General features: G+C 37.6%; 1 protein-coding gene across 8 annotated transcripts in view; it reads right to left on the bottom strand.

Annotated features, from left to right (window-relative positions):
- Positions 1–23,023, bottom strand: part of EPS8 (EGFR pathway substrate 8, signaling adaptor) — a 204,597-nt gene that overhangs the window by 12,085 nt on the left and 169,489 nt on the right. For all 8 annotated transcript variants that reach the window (XM_055396408.2, XM_088837300.1, XM_088837302.1 and 5 more), the window contains 5 exons: positions 21,676–21,859; positions 16,328–16,461; positions 13,138–13,237; positions 11,488–11,631; positions 1,026–1,248 (listed from right to left, as the gene is read on the bottom strand). In XM_055396408.2, the coding sequence (XP_055252383.2) occupies positions 1,026–1,248; positions 11,488–11,631; positions 13,138–13,237; positions 16,328–16,461; positions 21,676–21,859 (785 nt within the window). The remainder of the gene's footprint in view (positions 1–1,025; positions 1,249–11,487; positions 11,632–13,137; positions 13,238–16,327; positions 16,462–21,675; positions 21,860–23,023) is intronic.

Here is a 23,023-nt window from a genome sequence, read left to right as displayed (position 1 = left end):
CAAAGAAGAACTTTTTCCCCTCCTGATGTTTCCTTTGATTATAAAACTGTAGCCCAGTAAGTTCTTGGGGCAGGGTATCTCTCCTCCACCAGTTCATAAGCCTCACAAGTGTCCTATTCTAATAAATCACTTTTTATCTGTCTCTGTGCCTCTCGCTGAATTCTCTTCTGCACTGAGATATAAAGGACTATGGTACTAGAGTTCTTCAGAGCCCCTGAACCAACACCCAACAGTTTCAGATATATATTTAGGCTTCCCTGGTAGCTCAGATGGTAAAGAATCTGTCTGCAATCTGGGAGACCTGGGTTTGATCCCTGGGTCAGGAAGATCCCCTGGAGAAGGAACTGGAAACCCAATCCAGTATTCTTGCCTGGGAAATCCCATGGACAGAGGAGTCTGGTGGGCTAGAGTCCATGGATTTGCAACCAGTCAGATATTAAAGTATAGAGAAAATAATTACATTGTTGAAGGTCTCATGGCCAGCAAGTGATGTTTTACTATACAGACTCAAGCCTGTCTGGCTTCAGAGTCTGCATTCAGCCACCACAATATATTGGAATATGTGTAGAAATACACACATTAGAGAGTAAAAAGGACTTCCTGTTTCTTAGAATTACTTGGAGGATGAGAAATGAGATATAAGGGAGTTTGCAATCAATGAAGCACCATGCAAGTATAAAGGACTATTATATATATTTAATAATATTTATTACCAGCAGAGGGGCTTCCCTAGTGGCTCAGTGGTAAGGAATCCCTGCAATGTAGGAGCTGCAGGAGACGCACGTTCAGTCCCTGGGTCAGGAAGATCCCCTGGAGGAGGGCATGGCAGCTCTCTCCAGTATTCTTGCCTGGAGAATTCCATGGACAGAGGAGCCTGGCGGGCTACAGTCCATAGCGTGGCAGAGTCAGGCATGACTGAAGTGGCTTAGCATACACCAGCAGAAACAACACTCAAAAAGTTTTACCTAGTAGTGCATTTGATTCACAGGAGAAACTGTGTGTTTTTGCCTCCCTGGGAAACTTACGGTCCACAGGAACTTGTTTTTGTCGCTGGCTGTCTCGCACAATACTGCCACCACTGTCGCTGGAGCTGCTGTTTTGACGGGTTATGTTTGCCGGGATCTTTGACACAGGAATAGGTGCTGGAGTGGAAGGTGGGAGGGGAACAGGGACAGGAGCTGGTGTTGGAGGAGGTGATGGGGCAGAAGGAATGTCCGTTGCTCTTGGTCCATACTCCATCCTTTGTTTCTACAAAGAAACAAATAATTCATTCAGAATTGTGAAGATGTAAACCTAGCCTAGGAAAATAAATTATACTTTGACTGGATGTTGTTGGCTATTTATTTGTAAACTTACTTGCAGATACACAGCAAATTTGTGGGTGTGTTAATGTACACACATGCACTCATATAACCCTCCAATCTTACATGATGCAACAATTATTAAAAATTACTTTTAAATATTCTAAACATTTGTTCAGAATCCAAATGTAAATTCAGCAGTCAAAAGTATATACCAATAGCAAACAGGAGTACTAATGACAGCAATAAATGACAAGAAAACTAAATTTGAACCAGGAATCATACAACAGCAGAGTAGGCAAAAGATTTCTGATATCAACAACATAAGGTATTAGTTAGTCCTTATTTTAAATGTATGTTTTATTCAAAAGTGTTTAATTCTGAAATTGTTTCCAAATAATTTTCTAAAAAGAGGGTTAATATTTCAATAGATAAAAGGACTATGCTTTAAAATAAACAATTTTAAAATACTGTTAATTTTTTCAAACCATAACCTTTTTGGCCATCATCTTAAAGCTAATTTGTTAAATTTCTTGTTAAAAATAGGAATGTGGTGAGGGTCATGAGATAATCTTTAATTAAATGTTTATGACTACATCTCAAAAGCATATTATTAGAAAAAAAAGTCATGTGGGATTTGTATTTTAAAAGGTAGATGTGACAGAATATACAACTTTCAGTAATTTTTAAATGATTTAGGCTATTATAAAATAATATTTATATATATTCCCTATTAAACTAAAAACAATAGTTAAAGCTTTAAACAAAATAACAGATAACTGTATTAGAATAAGTTCCAAATTCTCAAAAGGCAATTTTTTGGATCGGATCAAAGCTACAGAGCAATGACTTATAATTTAGGTTAAGTTTAGATACAGTACTGGCACAATTTTAATTATTCCAAAATTCAGGATTAGCCAATAAAAAGCAAGCCTTTTGGTAATCTGGTTCTTTGTCTAGAAGAGTTTTTAAATTTCTAAATTGGCCCAAATATAAGGCAGTATTGATTTTAAAAGAGGCCTTCCCAATTTCCACAGAGATCAAAAATATCAAAACACACACCGCACACATTCATCACTTTTTCTTACTTAAGAAACAACACACCATCCTCAGAGGCACCTTCACAGCAAATGAGTACACCTGTGGAAACCAGATGGAGACGCAGCACTGGTTCACTACTGTCTTTTTAAAAGCTTCCATTCACCTACCCATGGGTAGGGGAGGTAGGATTATGAACCAAGGATGGGAGAAGAACTGAAAGAAATGTTTATCCTGCTGCTGTTTCTTGGAGGGGGATGGGAGTGAGGAGGAGTTAAATTCACAGAGCAAGCCATGGAGTCAGACGGGAGAGAAACAGATTTTGCTGGCCCCTCCACATCCAAGGCCTGGAAACATTTCTAATATTCAATAATCAAGTACATTATTATTATCATCTACAAAACAATGTTCCTATATTTGGGCCAATAAAATATTTCGAGCAATCAAAATATAGCAAACATCACAGACATGTAACACTTAGCAGACACCAATGTCATCTGATTAATGTATATACAGTGTTCCCTTGACAAAAATGTCCTCGGCACATGATTTCATCAAAGGTTAGTGAATTCTCACATTAGGATTTCAAAAGTGTCAGAATTTAAGTGATTGCTTTTAACACTTAAACAAACCAAAAAATGCTATCAGCTTCTCCATTCCATGATATGATTAATGTTTTTCTGCTTTCAAAAAAACAAGAACAGCTCGTGTTTTGCTAGCCATCAAATAATACTGAACAACTGAACAACTGAATACCTGTGTTATTGTCATAATCAAGCCTGCACACAGGCTCGCCAAATCTGTGCCTCGTTTCAATCATCTGTCATTGCTACATAATACAACTTTATCAGTATAACCTATCACAGGCTTTATATATATATATATACATATATACATACATACATATATATATATACACATACATATAAAACATGCAGAGAAACCAAAGGAAAATGTTTCATGAATTAGGTTGTAAATTTTATTTACTTGCATATTTCCCCCCTTTTCGTGGTCCTCCTACCTGACTCATGCTTCCAACCCCTGAAATAAAAAAGGGATGCAGCGGGGAGTGCCTTCCTTAAATCATTACAACCTGTTCCAAAACCAAGGTGGCTTTTCCATGGAGATGGCTGAGTCATCCTCCATGGAAGGAAGGAGAATCAGGCCTCGCTCGGGAAATCTCTTTTCTCTCTCTGTGCCGCATCCTCTCCACTGTCCCGCATCCTCTCCACTGTCCTCTACTTACCACCCACTCACTGCTCTTCCCCTTCTTCCCCTGCTTCTTGGTTACTTCTGGCTGGAAGTAGAGAGCTGATGGCCCATCAACTTAATGGGAAGTCTTAGAGAGGAGAACTCTACCCCGAACTTTCTTCTCTTGAACCAAGGGTGCTGAGTCTCCAAACCCAAAAATAAATCTTGGCCAACTATTCCCATTTTGCCTGGGACCCTCCCAGTGTTAGCACTGAAAGTCCCACATCCCTTCAAAGCCCTCAGTAGTGAGCAGACAGGGATGATGGGTCATCTTGGTGTGGTCCTACTTCTCTACCATCATCGGCACTTCCTAACTCTTGTCTTTTATCTCCCACAAATATATTTCAAGTTCCACTTAAAACAAAATCTCTCTTGGGTTTTTTTCTCTTTCTCTGAAAGTCAGAATTGCTAGATTCCATGGAACATGTTGGATTCCCAGATGGTGGCAGTGGTAAAGAACCTGCCTGCCAATGCAGGAGAGGCAAGAGAACTTGAGTTTGATTCCTGGGTCGGGAAGATGCCCAGGAGTAGGAAATGGCAACCCACTCCAGTATCCTTGGCTAGAAAATTCCATGAGGAGCCTGGCAGACTACAGTCCATGGGGCCACAAAGAGTTGGATACGTGACTGAGTGACTGAGCACACATGGAACGTGCACTTTCTGTTGATAATTAAGTCCAGTGAGTCACTTTTCTGTAGCCACTAAAGCTAAGTAGAAATTCTCAAGGATTAAAGAAAGAGATTTGTCAATGAGCTCTTGATTCATGCAAGATACTGCTTCAGAGGGGAAATTATGCAAGCAAGCCCAACAAAGCCAATAAATTGAACTGTTCTTAAAAATGGATCTACACATTTTTTTTCCCCTCTAAATTTAGTCTCTTTGGCATTCTGCAGTGAAAACTAGGCACAGCTGGAACATTTGGAGGGTGTTAAGTCCAGAGATTGAATCCAAAAAATTACATCAAAAAAGAAGTGCCTTGAGGGAATAAACGTGGGTTACCTCTGACAGCTCGCCAAGTAATTGCTATTAGGAAAATGGAGCAAATCACGTCAAATGAGAAAATTTAACATAGGAGATGGAACTACAATAATATCAATTATAATTCAAATCAAATCTCAGAGAGTGTGAGATAATTAGCTTTTGGCACTAAAATTACCTGCCCACAAATCAACCAGAGAAAGAGCCTGTAAATATATAATTAATTTCCACTACTATCTAGTCATATAAAACAAATTATATAGACTCACACTATAGTATAAACAGTGTGGAGTATTTCAGTGACTATTCGTGTATCCAAGTATTGTGTTTTAAAATACTAAGAAAAAAGTTCATCTTATAGTTCATAAAGAATACAACTACAGCTCATTACATGTAAGACTAATTCTTCTTATAAGTTGCTTTACAAAAGGAAATACGTATATACCATGGTGTTTTTTTAGCAAGTTGAACTTGTAAGCACTTAAACAAAATTTTATAATTTTGTACACATACATGTTGGGCAGGAATTTCTATATACACGGAAAGAGAGAAAGAGAGTAGTTATTATTCAAATTACTGCAAGAAATATTTGGAAAAATTTCCATGCATGAAGCAGAATAAAAGTATCTAAGACCATCCACCATCCCAGTCTAAAGACCATGCCTCTACTTAATAGATGAATAGAGTGTTCTAAGATTAACTTCAAAAAATTTTAAGAACTGAATATTATTAGGATGTTGGCCTGCTGGAATGAATATAAAAACGTCTTTAGTAAACTTTTCTTAAGAACTGAATATTATTAGGATGTTGGTCTGCTGGAATGAATATAAAGACATCTTTAGTAAACTTTTCCTCTCTGTCCAGCAATATCTGAATATCAGGATTGAGCCTGAAAAACAGAGCATTCGTAACAGGAGCTGAAATTAGTAGTACTAGTGGTTTAGTATTCACCTGGAGAAAACATCTGCACTTTTAATTTAGGGCTACTTAAACATGTATACGGGCTTCCCTGGTGGCTCAGAGGTTAAAGCGTCTGCCTCCAATGCGGGAGACCTGGGTTCTATCCCTGGGTCGGGAAGATCCCCTGGAGAAGGAAACGGTAACCCACTCCGGTATTCTTGCCTGGAGAATCCCATGGACGGAGAAGACTGGTAGGCCACAGTCCACGGGGTCGCAAAGAGTCGGACACGACTGAGCGATGGAACGGAACGTAAACATGTATACTGAGATGGACAGGGAGACCTGGCGTGCTGTGATTCATGGGGTCGCAAAGAGTCGGACACAACTGAGCGACTGAACTGAACTGAAACATGTATATAGAATATAAAAGAATTTTATATCTAGACTGGATTCTCGAGATCATGAAACTTGGGCCCTTCGATTTCACAACTCAGCAAACTGGAGCACAGAAAAATAATATATAAGTAGCTCATGGAGCTCAGTATCAGAAAAACAAACAACCCAATTAAAAAAATGGGCAGAAGACATAAACAGACAGGTCTCCAAAGAAGACATACAGGCAAATAAATACATGAAAAGACGCTCAACATCGCTTATTATTAGACAAATGCCAATCAAAACTACCATGAGATATCACCTCACACTGATTAGAATGGCCATCAACAAAAAAAATCTATAAACAGTAAATGCTGGAGAGGATGTGGAGAAAGGGGAACCGAACCCTCTTGCTTTGTTGGTGGGAATGTAAATTGATATACCCGCTGTGGAGAATAATATGGCAATTCCTTTAAAAACTAGAAATAAAACTGTCGTATGACCCAGCAATCCCACTACTTGGCATATACCCTAAGGAGATGCTTTCTTTAAGGTCATACAGCTACTCAGTGGCAGAGCCAGGACTAGAATCCTCATCTACCAGGATCTAGACTGGAGCTGTTTCCATAATACAACATCTCTTGCTCTGCAACAGAGCAGACAGGGAAACTTTCTGTTGAACTTACTGGACCACAATGACCAGACACTCAAAATTACATGCATCTTGGTAGGGTAGCATATCTATAATAATAATAAGCAGAGACTTAACAATTAATAATAAATAAAAGAGTTCTTCAGTCAAGCCTCTGAGGAAATAATAGAAGTGCAGGGGTTGGTTTCAGACTTGGCATTCAACATGAAAATCTATGTCATGGAGATCAGATTTATGGACATAGGGAGAGGGGAGGGGAGGGTGACACGTATGGAGAGAGTAACGTGGAAATTTACATTACCATATGTAAAATAGACAGCCAATGGGAATTTGATGTATGTCTCATGGAATTCAAACAGGGGCTCTGTATCAACCTAGAGGGAGATGGGAAGGAGGTTCAAGAAGGAGGGGACATATGTATACCTATGGCTGATTCATGTTGAGGTTTGGCAGAAAACAACAAAATTCTGTAAAGCAATTATCCTTCAATTAAAAAATAAATTTAAAAAATAGAGATATAATATACAGCATGATTAAAAAAAAAACCTATGTTGGCACAAGGGTGATTTTGGTAGACAGTCCAAGTGTGAGACCTCAGGAAGTCAAGTCAGAAGACCTAAAGGAAACTTGATGGGGCAAGTAGATGCCAAGAGGGCAGGGAGCATCCTGGCGGTCCATGTGTTGCCTAGTGAAAGTAAGCCAAAGGCCTGGAATGCTCGATGACAGTATTTTCATCAAAAGATAGGTCATTTATGTTCATTTCTCCATCATCTCTCAGGAACATTTACTTCTTTATCCCAGTGGTTTCATCCAACCTTCTTTTTAATGTCCTGCATCTTTCATAAATTCTTTATTACCTCCCTTCCCTTTAACTTTAAAACTTTGCTGAAGCCATGGGGGAAAACACTTTCAGTGGGAATGGCTGTCTTTACAGAGAGCTGTTGAAATTCACTGCAAATGTGAGGATCTTAAGCAGCCTGGACTCGTGGGGACATGAGGTGGCAACTCAACAACTATTTCAGACTGGTGCCAGGTACGAGCATCCCTGCCAACAGCAGACAATCTCTACCCAAAAGTGTGTGAGCCACAGGCAATGGCTGTTCTCATGCCCCTCCTCTAGCAACTGCCACTAGTTATTGATCGCCCCCAAAATTTGTTTGGGCTTTTCAGGAGCATGACATAGAAAACCTGGACAAACATTTGGACCAGCCCACTATATATATACTTATTTACAAGAAATATAAGTATATGAGAATAACAGTCCTAACACTGTGCCTTTTGAAAATTCAGTGCCTTGTAGATGCTGCATGGGCTTCCCAGGTGGCTCAGGGGTAAAGACTCCACCTGCCAATGCAGGAGACTCAGATTTGATCCCTGAGTTGGGAAGACACCCTGGAGAAGGGAAAGGCTACCCACTCCAGTATTCTTGCCTGGAGAATTCCATGGACAGAGGGGCCTGGTGGGCTACTGTCCACAAGGTGGCAAAGAGTCAGACATGACTGAGTGATGAACACTTTCACTTTTCACAGTGAACACTCTGTCTATGCAAAACAGGGTATCAATCTTTTGTAAGCACTATTTCCCATGTCAGTCAAGTATGTCAGAGCATGGGTTATGATTCTAGAGTCCCAGGGCCCCATCCTGGCTTCAGGCAGCTGTTTAATTGTGGGCAAGTTCCTTCTCCATACTTAAGTTTCCTGATACATAAAATGTGCCTATTTCATAAGTTTGATGTAGGAATTAAATATCCTAGTATTTGTGAGGTCCGTAATGGTCCTTAACAGCAGATAGCCTGAGCATCTTTCTGTGGTACAGTGCAGAGATTTAGAACGTTTTCGTAAGAAGTTTCTTTAAATTTCTGTAAAATTTTGGTATCACTGGATGGACGAGACAGAGAGAAAAGTGTCAGTCATTTCTGAGCAGAGAGAGGGTCACTGCTCCTGATACATGAACACAAGGTAGGGCAAAGCCAGGGGAGATGGACTGGAGATTTGATTCTGGGCGACAGGCTTTTACAGAGGATCTGCTCAGTGCTAGGACGTCTGTCTTTCTCTTCGTCAAGTGGGAGATGCTGGCACTCAATAAATATTCACAGGATGAATGAATGAAAGATGAATAAGACACAGAATCCACTTTTGATATGCTTGTAATCCAGTGGATTACATTCTATCATATTAGGGTGTTAGGATTACTGAAACCAGTAATACAGTAATAACCAGTAATACAGTGGCATCTTTATTTATTGTCATTCTGAAAACAGCTGTATAATTTTTATTTAGATACTTGAAAGTATCTGGCAACACGTTTAGAGATAAAATAACTGGCAAATATTTCTGAGGCTGTTTTTCCTTTCTTTTTTATTATATCTAGTCATTTTTCTCTGAGTGTGTTACAAATACTTTGAGAATAGAAATTCTTTCGGAGTCATATTTATGCCAGATAGCAGATTTTCAAGCTTGCTGATTAAAATTTTATAAGATTTTGGTGGTTTTGCTGGGATCAGACCAAAGTTTTCAGGAGGTGTTAAAAAAAAAAAGATTGCTTTTAATACCTTTTCAAAGTGGTGCTTCCAAGCTAAGTGTGCACGCACACACACACACAGTTTCTATCCAGATTTCTATGTACTTCGCCACATTCAGAGCTATATCCAGAAAATTTCAACACAGTCAGATAGTGTTGAAAAGTTTAAAAGGAAAACAGCCCAAATAAGCAATCCCTACAAGTTTCTATTTACATAAAGTAGCCAAGCAAACTCCTGAAACCCATGAGCACTTAAAAAATTTCTTGGTTTTGCCAAAGTTGACAAAAAATATCAGCTGAGGCTCTGTTCAAGGAAGGAGAAATAGATTTTATGTTCTCAGAAAGTACTCTACCTATGATATATATTAATAGTTTTGGTTCAGGTTTAGACAGAAGCAACCTTTAAACAGAAAGTCAACTCATGGCCCAAGCCAGCAATCTCACCTGAAGAAAAAAACAAGACTGAACAGTAAACAGGAAAGGGTAAGAGAAGTTAAACTCCCCAGGAAACCTCCAGTGGGCAAAAATACTTGGAATTCACGTTTGTATTTACAAGTTTCAGGTATCTTATTTTATGGGAGTTTGCCATTCCTAGCAACAAAGCACACAAATAAAAACACATTTGATTAAGTGTTTCTAACACTTTATATATAAAATCTGGGCTTCTGTTCACATATAGCAACTCAGGATATCCTTTGTGAATAGGGCTTCTTATTGTTCACCATGAGTTAAATACTAAAAACAGTGCTTATAACATGTAACACTGCTATATTCAAAATGGATAACCAACAAGGGCCTCCTATATAGCACAGGGAACTCTGTTCAATGTTATGTGGCAGCCTGGATGGGAGAGGAGCTTGGGAGAGAATGGACACATGTATACATATGGCTGGGTCCCTTTGCTGTCCACCTGAAACTATCACAACATTGCTAATCAGCTCTACCCCAAGACAAACAAAAAAGTAAAAAAAAAAAAAAAAAAAAAAACAGTTGCTATAGCTCAAAGGGTATATACACTCCATCACTGGTTTAGGTATACACTCTAACACTGTTTAAGGCATTCAGTCAAAACCTCTATAGCAAAGAACACAAAGAACTGATATTTACAAACCAGAGAGAAGCCTATATTTGGTCAGGTAATCACATCACAAAATCAGAAAAGTAAGAACTTAGGAAAGAAAAAATTATTAAGACTCGATTAGAAAATTCACTTCAAAAATCCATGGGAAACAGAGTAGACCATACCTTGAATAACTCAAACTCCTTCTTTGGCATCAAGAGCTAATAACAAATGATGAACATAAAATAAGTACATGATACATAAGCATAGCACAGCCCAAACGTAAGCACAGCAAACAGGATTCCCACTGCCATCACTTTAAGTTATCAAGATACATAAATTGTACGTCAATTCTTTTTTTTAAATGTTTGCTTGACTCTGGAATTCCAGTAAGGTCAAATGTCTCTCCAGATAACTGTGGGACATGCACTGAGCTTGAATGCTGTGTGAAGCCAGAATTCCTTACAGAATGATGGTAACAGCACATGACCACAGTTCTAGGCTTGGACAACCTGTGTTTTACTAAGCCTCGGCATGGAATTTGACTATTTCACTGCATATTCTACATAGTTTCAGGTTCCACTCAAATCTGTGACAGTCAGATGTGACCTTTTGCTCAAGATTTTGAAAATGAAAAGAATTTTCCCAGGGCCATGGGAAGGTAGTCACCACGGGTTCAAAGACTAAGCGTGGAACAGTCCATCCATTCCATCTCTGCTGACAGGTCTGACTCTAGAGATCAGGTCACAGATTCAAAAGCACGTGGTGCTGGCCCAAGTCTCACGTGATTACCAAACGTGAAGAAAGATAATGGCACTAAAAATTGGGTGGAGGGTCTGCCATGTGAAGGTAGTTTTTTAAAAGGGATTAGGATGCGATAGTTGGAAAGTTGAAAGCAAACAGACTATAATCAAAGTCTATTCAGAGGATGAGAGCAAAGTCTGGGGAAGATGAACTGGTAGACACCCCAACCACTGTCTCAGTGCCATCCTCTATCAGGACCCTTGGACAGGAGGGCTCTGGGTAAGAGTGAAGAGGCAGAAATACTACTGGGTTGGCCAAAAACTTTGCTCGAGTTTTTCTGTAACATCTTAAGGAAAAACCCGAATGAACCTTTTGGGCAACCCAATATTTCTCCAAATGTCAAAAATATTATATGCTAGAAAAACACAGTATTCAGAGAAACAGTCACTTCTTAAGCAACTGCCTGAAGAAGTAAATCAGAAAATATATGTACAATTCTTCCTTATGTCCCTAGCCACTGCCCCAGCTACCTAGGGAAAAAAAGGTATAAATTATACAATCAATGAAGTCTCAAAATGACTAGTACATAAAAGTGCTTAAGTTCAGTTGAGGGGCGATGAATCTAAAAATTTGAAAAAGTTAAATTTTTGCTCAAAAATCGTAATTACCTGTATGGTATGTGTGTAAGGTGGATCAGCACGCCCTAATCCAGATTCTGGAGGTCTCACAATATCCAAAATGTTATTTGGCACAAATCCAGAGTCTCCACTTGCATTTCGAACTTTCCACCATTGCTTCCTATCATCAAGGATCTGTCATCATGAAAGAAAATAAAGATGTCATTTCTGTACCAAACTAATCTATGAAGAAAGTTCAATCTGTATTCTTGACCAAGCAAATGGTTTCACTTCTAATACACGGACTCAAACCCAACATACTATGCGTTAAATGATTCTCAGGAATTACACTAAGAATTACAATGACTAATATAGAACAGGTATGGTACCATTCCATCCCAGGTCCATATTACTTCCCAAGAGTGTTTAACTATTTGTGGTATCAGAAGTGTTTAAGATGAGTCACATGGAAAAGGTCTATTGTTTCCACTGTTAGAACAGACAGGAAATATATTAAAAACTTTTTTTACAATAACTATTATGACCCGGCCACATTATATATTTAAAAAGATGACGTCTCAGTTATAACTAAAGAAAGGGATTCTGGTCATGGTGGATTATTCCCAAAACCATTAGCACACTCACTTCTGGGTACATTTGTGCAAGGGTACTAAAATAGGAAGGAGGAAATGTTTTCTCTTATTAAAATAAGATGGTGTCCCACTACTGGGCATATACCCTGAGAAAACCATAATTCAAAAAGATACATGCACCCCAGTGTTCATTGCACCACCATTAACAATAGCCAGGATACAGAAGCAACCTAAATGTCCACTGAGAGATGAATGGGTAAATAATATGTGGCACATACATACAACGGAATATTCCTGGGCCATAAGAAGGAATGAAATTGGGTCATTTATAATGATGCAGATGAACTTAAGAGCCTGTCAAACAGTGAAATAAGTCAGAAAGAGAAAAAATATCATATATTAATGCATACATACGGAATCTAGAAGGATGACACTAATGAACTTATTTGCAGGGCAGGAATGGAGATGCAGATATAGAGAATGGGCATGTGGACAGACTGGAAAGGGAGGGTAGGACAAATTGAGAGAGTAGCACTGACATATACACACTACCATGTGTACAACAGATAACCAGTGGGAAGTAACCACATACACTGGGGATTCAGCTTGGTGCTCTATGATGACCTAGAGGGGTGGGATGGGGCAGTAAGAGGTAGGCTCAAGAGGGAGGAGATAAATATATATCTATATATGTATATACACACACACATATAGCTGACTCACTTTGTTATACAGCAGAAACTAACACAACATTGTAAAGCAATTATATTCCAATCAAAATAAAAACAAAAATTACGGTGCATCTACATCTGAAGTGATAATCAACCTTTATTCCAGAAAAAATAAAGGCCAGAATAAGGAAGAGGGCAAGGTAAGCCAAGAAATCCAACCACATTCCCCACAAAATAAACACAAAAGTGACAAATCAGATACCCCTTCCTAAACAGACACAGGTATCTATAATATGCTGTATCCTTGGAAAGGTAAAATATACCGAAGAATAATTACTTGACCTCAGCATTTCTCTGAGGAAGGTTTAGATATACACCAGAAAAGGAAAACTATAAGTTTACTTTATTAAGAGTATAAAAAGGTAAAATTCTATTACCTCTAAGATATTATCCTTTTGAACTGAGAGCTCACTGTTGTTTCTTGCCACAAAGTCATACTTGGATTTGGCGTATTTCTTGGGTTGTAGATCATAATTTCTACAAAAAGAAAGAAGAAACATGATCACCCCGCTAGAATTTCCTAAGAAAAACAGAAGTAAAATGCTAAGGCAAGCCAATTTCTACCAGAAACCATTTGGACAAGTTATATTTTATTATACCTTATAGAATATGAGAACTAAAAGAAACTTTGGCAATTTTACCATTAAAATGAACAAACTATGGCCAGGGTAAAAATAAATAATATAACATCACAAAGCTAGTCAGTGCAAAGCCAAATCTAGAATGCAAATCTTTTAATTCTTTGTCCATTAAATCCAATATCCAGAATACTGGTTATTGTTTTGTAAACCAGCATTTCTATCATGAAAGGGCCAGGATAATGATCAATGTTACCATGTGTCATAAAACTAAAAGAGACTGATGATAGTTTCCAATTGTGGTAATTTAAATTATATGTTGATTTCACTGATTCAAGCAATGACTTCAATTTATTAACCAAATATCTATGAAAACATTATGACTAAGTGTTAATGTTTAGGAAACCTTTGTCTCATTATCTACATTGCAAAGGAAGGTAAGGATTAAGTACAAGACAAATAACACTTCTTAATTTGTTAATTAATTTACTGTAAACTTATTATAAGAGTAAGAATAGGTATATTTAAAAAAAACTTTATTTTGTATTGGGGTACAGCCGATTAACAATGTTATGCAACATAATATATAGTTTTAGGTGAACAGCAAAGGGACTCAAGACATAAATATACATGTATCCATTCTCCCTCAAACTCCCCTCCTAAGGCTGCCACATAGCACTGAGCTGAGTTCCATGTGCTGTACAGTAGGTTATTGTTGGTTATCTGTTTTAAACATAGCAGTGCGTACATGTCCATCCCAAACTCCCCAACTATCAAGAACACGTATATTTGTTTAAAAGGAAACTTTCTTTAAAAACCAAACACTTCTTTTAATCATTAAATGACAATTAATAGATTTAACAACGTAATTTTAAAATGTTTTTATATAGTAAAACCAGACATATCAACAATATACTAGTATTTTCATTGCAACAATGAAATAATAACTTTATTTTAAAGTTAATTTTACTCCCTAATCTTCTCCTCTATTTACATTCCCACGTTTCCTCATTTCTTCCTCCTTATTCTGTAAAAGAAAAAGCAGGAAGGAACTAAAGATGCTTGGTCTTTCTTCCCCTGTGAAGTGGCCATTCAGCTTGTTGCCCACCTAGATCATCTGTAATACTGAGTCACAGTTTGGGGCCTGCAGGACAGTCTTTGCTATTTTGTACATCTTAGAATAGTCATCAATCTGAAAATCGCACTTTGCAATTTTTTAGATGTACCAATGCTTCTTAAGAGATCTAGAATGTAACAAAATGTATGGTCTCTGTTTCTGGTTTGAAGTAATAGATATGCACCTGATACAGAGTCTGCACATAGAGATACACGCCTGATATAGAGTAGACACAGAGAAGGTAATGGCATGAGACTGCTAAAAAGAGCCATGAATTGCTTTTGAATAGCAGCAAACTATAATCCCTCAAAGGTGAGGGCTCTGAATTCAAAAAGTGCTTTCCCTAATTGGCACTATAATTTCACTGAAGAGTGAATAGACTTCATATGGTATTTACTGCATTTCTGGCATGTAGATAGATTTTAATAATAATTATAAAAAACAAACTCCAAATCTCTGTATTATATTTCAGACCAAAAAACTTTCAAACAGTTTTTGCAAGAATGATGACAAATTTTCTTAGCAACATCAAAGATCTAGGTGTCTACTGACTATTCAGCTTCTGTTAATAATAAGCCCAGCTGAGAGACTGGACCCCTGAACATAACTGAGATATTCAACTTATTCCTTTAAAAAATTCTTTCTCTAAATATTGGCTAATTTCTCTAAATATTCACTAATGGAATTTCCTTCACTAATCTGAAATAATTTCTAGAATAGTCACAGCTAAGACAGAAAAAAAAAGGAGGGGGGAAGGTAATATTAGGATGAAGAACAAGTTACTCAAGAAGAATTTCAATGGCATAATTTTAAACTTCAAAACTGATTTTCACCTGTATCTACTGAAAATTGAATCTATAATTAAAACTTCTTTCGCATGTTGACATTTTCAAAATGTATTACTCATTGCTGACTTTTCTTTGCACTCAATTTAATATGTTACTAGTGCCCTTAGAATAATAACTGTATAATTTCCACATCATTTTACTCAAGTATTACCTCTGTTATCACTCCTGGCAAAAAAAAAAAAAAATTTAAACCCCACCTTATCTAGATTCTATTAAGGAAAAATATATACTGAAATTAAGGGTGTCTAACACTCATAGTAAGAGATGCTTTGAGATAGGAAAGTACTGGGGCCAGCTCTCCACCTCACTTCATCTGAATGATCATTCTCATACACCTTTGTTATCAATATTTCACCTTTTCCTTTCTCTTATGTACATGGGTTGTCTCCATATAAACCTCACATGCAGTTTACATTGGAAATAAGATTGAAAAAGTGAACCTATTTCAATGCAATTTGTTTCTTTCCCATCTTAATTCTCCATTTTTGCCTACACTGAATTTTTTGAGAGAGTAAACATGGGAAAATAAATGAAGTATGAAACTGAAAAGTAAAAATGAAATACAGAATGAAATGGTAAAATGGTAAATAAGGCATTGATTCTATTTAAATATTCAGTTTATATTTAGTTTAAATACTTCTATCTAAAGGAAGGTTTGTTTGTTTTTGCTGGGAGAGACAAAGATAGAAATTATTTCCTTTAAAAGTTACAGAGCTGGAAAGATCCTTAGAGACCATCTGGTACACACTAGAGAGTTTCAAAACAATTCTTCTTAATTCACAGATTCTGTCAGAAGCATCTTTTAAAATATGGAAAGTCATCCAATGGCATTTGCGCTGTTAGAATTATAGATTGGAGACCTTGCTCACCAAAGCCAGCTCTACAAAGGAACAGCTGAAACTTTAATAATTACTAGATGGGAAGTTTAAAGAAGCAGTGAACAATGCAGACACTGGCATCTCTATCTGTGTTAAACCAGAGATAATCATCTACAGCTCTCCAAATGAGGCCAATGAAAAGTTACCTATCTACATGGCGAAGAGGAGTTGGCTTAAAAGCAACAGCAGCCTCCCCTTGGTCCGAATGGGGCCCTCTTCCATAAATGTTATTGAATGCTGTGTATCCATCAGCTGAAGGATACTCTGATACACTGGAGTGCTGAAAGACAAAGCAGGGAAGATTAAAAAATCACCGCAACTATTTGAATGAGCAAGGCATCAGTTAGCAAGAACCATCTAGTACACTGTGATCAGTTTCATTTTCAAGTGATTGGCTATTACATGTTAATGTATTATGAAATGGGAGGGTGATACATTTTTGGCAAAGGCCTACTTATAATAAAAAAGGTAATCAGTGCAAAGACTAAATCTTAATTCCGGAAATAACCAGGTATAAAAACAGGAAATTCTTTCCTTGGTGTGAGTGGCTCAATCATGTCTGACTCTTTGTGACCCCACGGACTGTAGCCTCCCAGGCTCCTCTGCCCAACCTTTCCAGACAAGAATACTGGAGTGGGTTGCCATTTCCTATTCCAGGGGATCTTCCCCACCCAGGGATCAAACCCACATCTCTTGTATCTCTTGCATTGGCAGGTGGATTCTTTACCACTGAGCCACCTGGGAAGCCTTCTTTTCTCTGAAATTTCAATAATAGGTGATTTCGGTATTAAGCAGACTTTAACAGCTTGTATAAAATAAAACTGGTTGGAAAACAACAATAATAAAACTCTTAATCTTTGCTTTGTATGTTTAAGAAACAAACCTTTAACACCCTACCAAAGGAAATACTACTGCAAGAAAATAATCTGAACTCTACACATTAAAATTATACTGCTCTCTCTTTATTCTTATTTTTAAATGTACATGGACACTATGTTTTTTTTTTAAGTGGCAGCTCTATTATCAGATTTACTGTTAACAGGAACACAGAAAAACATTGATCTTGACAGCCAATAGTACAGGATAAGAAAATGCTGAAGTCATTTTGCAGTTAACACAATGCAGACGTGAGTCTACTGGGCTACTGAAAGGGAGCACCATTATCTATGGGTCCCATTAAGCGGCATAGCTTTAAAGATATGTGGCAAACAAAAAAGCTCATCTAAGGATTCTTGTATTGTTTCCTTATATACAATGAATTGTGATAGCTAGTCCCAGGTGGCACTAGTGGTAAAGAACCTGCCTGCGCACCTTGTGGGCTACAACAGTCCATAGGGTCGCAAAGAGACAGACATGACTGAAGCGACTGAGCACACATGCATGCACATGGTAACTGTACAATAGACCCTAAAGCAATTCCTTGGCTATTTCGATTGTTTATGGATTCACTGGGACAAAATATTTGAAACTGGGAATGTTTCAGAAAAGTTTTGAATGCATATTTACTATAGTTAATTCTAGTGACTAAGTTGGCAGGCATAGGACTAAGTTCATCCACAGACAGAGGAGGTGAAGATGTCTCCAATGGACTGCTGCTGCTGTCAAAATGCCCATTTCATGTAACTCCTGTGGAATATTTACCAGGATGCTGCACTTAACATACAAATATAGATAAACAATTTTACTATTTGAATACCTTAGCTTAAACCATCAAAAGAGTGAAAAGGCAATCTATGAGATGGGACGAATCATGTATCTGATCATGTATCTGACAAAAGATTAATATCGAAAATATATAAAGGTCTTAACACAATAGCAAAAAGCAAACAATCCAATTAGGAAATAGGAAGAGGAATTGGATAGACATTTCTCCAAAGACATACAAATGGTCAACAGGTATATTACGTAAAGGTGTTCAACTAATCATCCTGTAAAAGGAAATCAAAATCACACTGAGATATCACGTCACACCTGATAACAGTTATTGTCAAAAAGATAGGGGATAGCAAGCATTGGTAAGGATATGGAGAAAAGGGAACCCTTGTGCACTGTTAGTGGGAATGAAAATTGGTACAGCCAGTATGGAAAACAGAAAGTTTCTCAAAAAACAAAAATAGAACTTTCATATGATTCAGCAGTCCCACTACTGAGTATAATCTTGAAGATGAAATTAGGAATTCAAAGAGAATTCTAAACCTCAAAATTCACTGCAGCATTATTCATAATAACCAAGATATGGAAAGAACCTATGAGCCCATTACAGATGAGTAGATAAGGAAGATGCAGTATGTGTGAATATACAGTGGACTATTATTTGGTCATGCAAAGGAAGAAAACCCTGCCATTTGTGACAACATGGATAAACCCTGAAGACATTATGCTAAATGAAATAAGCCAGGCAGAGAAAGACAAGCACCACTTGATATATGTGGTGTGTAAAAAAGAAAAAAATCAAGTTCATATAAACAGAGAGTAAAAAAGTGGTTGCCAGGGTTGGGGGGGTGGTGGGAGAAATAGGGAGAGGTTGGTAAAAGGGTACAGACTTTCAGCCATAAATAAATAAGGTCTGAGGATCTAATGCAATGTGGGGACTACAGTGGATAACATTGTATTATATAATTAAAACTTGCTAAGAGAGTAGAACATAAATGTTCTCAACAACAGATAAATATGTGAGGTGATGGGTGTGTTAACTAACTAGATGGAGGGCAGGGAATCCTTTCACAGTGTATACCAATATCAAATCACAATGAAATAGACTTTAAAAAGCTTATGTTTTTATTTGTCAATTACACTTCTATGAAACTGTAAGTAAGAAATAAAATAACGGACAAACGGCTTAATTTAATTCAGTTTATCATTTCCGTAGGAGCACGCACAGGCACTAGATGATCAGGCCATTTTTATTAAACGCTATTATAAAGGGAAGAGTTGAAGAAACAAGAACCACCCACACCTTCTGCCTGGCTCTGAACATGACAGTGTGGTCAGACAGTATGAAATCACTGGTTTTGAGAATAACTGGGAATATTAGCAGGGAGGAGAGAAACGATGACAATTGACTGTGATGACTACACAATGTAGTTCAGGCGGCTGCTGGTTTTGAGGAAGGAAAGAAGCTGATTATCGCCACTCATATTTGCCACTCCTCATCACCTATGTCTTTCAATTCGAAACAAAGTCACCAGATCCTGAATCACCCAAGTCTTGTCCTGAGTGCATCTACTATAGTTGCACTAAAGTATGATAAAATCTCTCTTCTGGGGATGGTTGCATTTTATGCATTGTTAAATCACCATTACTTTAGCCTCTTTTCCAACAAAATCTTAAGGCATAAAATTCCCAAGAACTGCTAGCAGGTGCTTTTCAGTTCCTTTTTTTTCAAACGTCTGAATAAGTGCTCAAGCTATAAAATGGAAAATAGTTTACAATGGGAAAATGATAACTCATTACAAGGAAGAATTCTCAATAATTCTTTTAAAGATACTTATTCACTGAGAGTAGACAAACCTTTATACTGGAAGCCAGCACATATTACTCTCTCTTTAAATGCACAAATTGAAAGAGAACTCACAAAAGGGAATTTCTGAGGCATACATTATTAAATGGATAAATTTTCTTGTTTAAGATCTGAAGACTGTAAGCAAGAAATTTCTATGATTTGAAAATACTCAGCTGTAACTATAGCAACAGCAAGTGTATCATAATTTCATGATTGATTACATTTTTTTTCCTCCAGAAAAGTTACCCTTTACGAGGAGGGAAAATTCATTGTGATGAGGTCTGAACTATAAAATATAGCTAGGGACATATGTCTGCTAACCAGGGCCAAGAACTGTGAGGTCATCTTTTTAATCACGCAATTAGAGGGAAAGGGAGTTACAGAATTCACACCAACCATTATCTGCAGCCACAGAAAAAAAACAGAGCAGAAAAAGATTATTTTCAGAGTAGTATATTCACTTTATTTGTAAAATTTCAGAATTTAACCACTCTTTTATAACACTATGGCTATTGTCCAAAGAATTGATTTTAAGAAATTTAATTTATATAAATATTTCTCCCTAAAAGTGAGGATTTACTTTGATTTGTTATTTCATTCCTTGATATCACAGTTGCCACACTGTAAATACCCACAGGGATTTGAGAAAATTAAGGAATTCAATAAAGGAAATGAACAGGACTTCGAGGAGGATCTAGCCATGAATTTTGTTTTTCTCCTTCCAACTAGACCTCAATTGTCTAACTCCTCGGGTTCCAATCATGCTATTTGATTTGGTTACACTTTAAACGGTGTTTAATTTTCTGTCATAACAAGAGGAGTCATAGAAAAACTCATTTTTAAGGAATGTGAAGAGATAACATACCCAATTTGAATCCCTCGATCCTCTCTCCCAATAAATTACAGTCTAAAGCCTACCAAAGATCATAAAAGATACAATAAATTTTACGATCTCCTCAGGGTATAATAGTGGTATAAGTCGTCATTTGGACCTAGGACTCGAGTCTAAGAGAAGCTCTGGCCTTCTAGCCAGGCTGATAGGACTTGGGAAGGCTTAATATGAGGCCAAAAAATAAAAGAAAGAAAGAAATGAGGCATTCAGGAAAGAGCAGCTTGGAACAGGCTTAGAGGTCCTGGGTCCAAGGGACTGTCTTGAGGGTCTGATGATGGGAGAAGAACATAGGAAAAATGAGCAGCAGCTGCTGCCCAGCAGCAGCGAGGCAATTCCCTGATAAGGAGAGAAAGTACAGAGTCCAAAAGATGGGATCATCAGGGCTCAAGAGCCCTGGCATGAAGGGCAGGGAGGAGAGCCAGCAGGCTGTGAGGTATGATACCGGCTGGGTTCAGGCTTCACAGGGAAACAGAGCAACTGTCGCCATGACAACGAGGTAAGAGGTAACTGAGAACAGCAGGACATCTAGTCACTGAGTCGAGAACAATCTTCAGGTCAATAAAGGGAGAACTCACAATCAGAATTACATGAGAATGCACAGATGACTGCACCTCCCTCAAAAGATGATGCCAAGGACGTCCCTGGTGGCTCAGTGGATGAATCTGCCTGCTTGCCAGTGCAGGGGACACCACTTCGATCCTTGGTCTGGGAAGATCCCATATGCAGCAGGGCAACTAAGCCTCTGTGCCACAGCCACACCCTCCCGCCTCAACTACTGAAGCCAGTGCTTCATGACAGGAGAAGCCACCGCGATGAGAAGCCCCTGTAACGCAATGAAGGGCAGCCCCAGCTCAGCACCACTAGAGAAAGTCTGCAGAGGGATGGGATGGGGAGGGAAGTGGGAAGGGGGTTCAAGATGGGGAGCACATGTACACCCGGGGCAGATTCATGTCAATGTATGGCAAAACCAACACAATAATGTAAAGTAATTAGCCTCCAATTAAAATAAATAAATTTTTTAAAAATGCAAAAAAAAAAAAGACCCAGTGCAGCCAAAAATAAACAAATTTTTAAAAAATTAGATGATGCTGAAAGACTACCTCTGTGGATAACCTCTTTGTTTCTTGCTTGCGATGATGTTCTGCTGCGTTTGCCACAGACTCATTCAGTTGATATAGATCTGGCTCCACTGATGATCCCATGAAGTTCAGCATCGGGGGCTCCCAACCACTGCGGAATCGAGGGACGTAGGGTGGAATAAACTGTTCTTTTGGCCACTCTGCTCTGCAGGAGGACATTGAGACAGGGGAACAGTCTTAAGAAATTAAGAAATGCTTCTATGCTCAAAATGACCTTCAGTAAGGCTGGCCACACACACAAAAAAACGAAAACAACAACAGAAACAATTCACACCTAATTTGCCCTTTTTCCATCCAGAGAACCTTACATGTTTATGCTTGTATTTAATGGTGATACATGAACGGAAGCCAGAGTTCTACTTCATGATCTGCTTCCACTACATTGCCTTAACGCTCCATCAACTCAACTTTTAACATGGATATAGGTCTTTGAAAATTTGAGGAAAGAATGCAAAGCTAGAAGTGTGATGAGTACTTAGCACATAAGGTTCTCCAAGCATCTAAAGCAGTTTCTGATCTTCATCTTATTCTTCATTATCCTCCCATCATTATGATACTTTTTGATATATATTTTTCAAAAGAGAAACAGCAGACAACATTCTTAAGGCTCATGACTTTTTAAGTTATGAAGTCTCCTAAAATGAAGTAGATTACCGATTTTATATATTAAATGGATCAGCTAGATTTTCATCAGTAAAATCAAGTGAGGTCTATCTGTAATAAAATCATGATCCATTCATTACTTAATAACTCTGAGACATTATTAAACTCTGCTAAAATATGTTGTTTATGTTTCACACATGATTTAATTCTTCAGGTTATATGTCTACTATGATGAAGTGAGCTATCATTCAGATTGTTATGTACCTTTATGATTCTTTTTTATCTTTATGAGTTTTTAAGTCAGCATATACACTTCCTAATACTCTAAATAATCAGGATGGGAAATGACCATTTTCTCATGTCAAAAGCTAACAATATGAGTTCCTTTTGATGTAGTTTTCCTAGTAGTCATTAATGTTCTCATTCTGAGGTAGGACCCAAGACAAAGAAACTAAAAAGCCTAGACTATTTTAATACTATGAGATCTGATAAATTGAATAAAGTTTACAGAAAAAAATGAAAAGATCTCTACCTATACTTACCATAAAATCATAATCTACATAAATCTAATAGATTTAAGAAAACTATTTAACCAGTTTTTACATAGCATGAGATATATAATATATTCTATATTAATATATAAATAATATGCATAAAAATTAGATAATATTTTCAATATAAAAGCAGCAATGGCAGTGCTCTTTAA

This window comes from Moschus berezovskii, chromosome 6, assembly GCF_049115385.1.
Source record: "Moschus berezovskii isolate FMDL1 chromosome 6, NW_MosBer_1.0, whole genome shotgun sequence".
In the NCBI taxonomy this organism is placed as follows: Eukaryota; Metazoa; Chordata; class Mammalia; order Artiodactyla; family Moschidae; genus Moschus; species Moschus berezovskii.
This window is presented reverse-complemented; position numbering and strand designations above follow the sequence as displayed.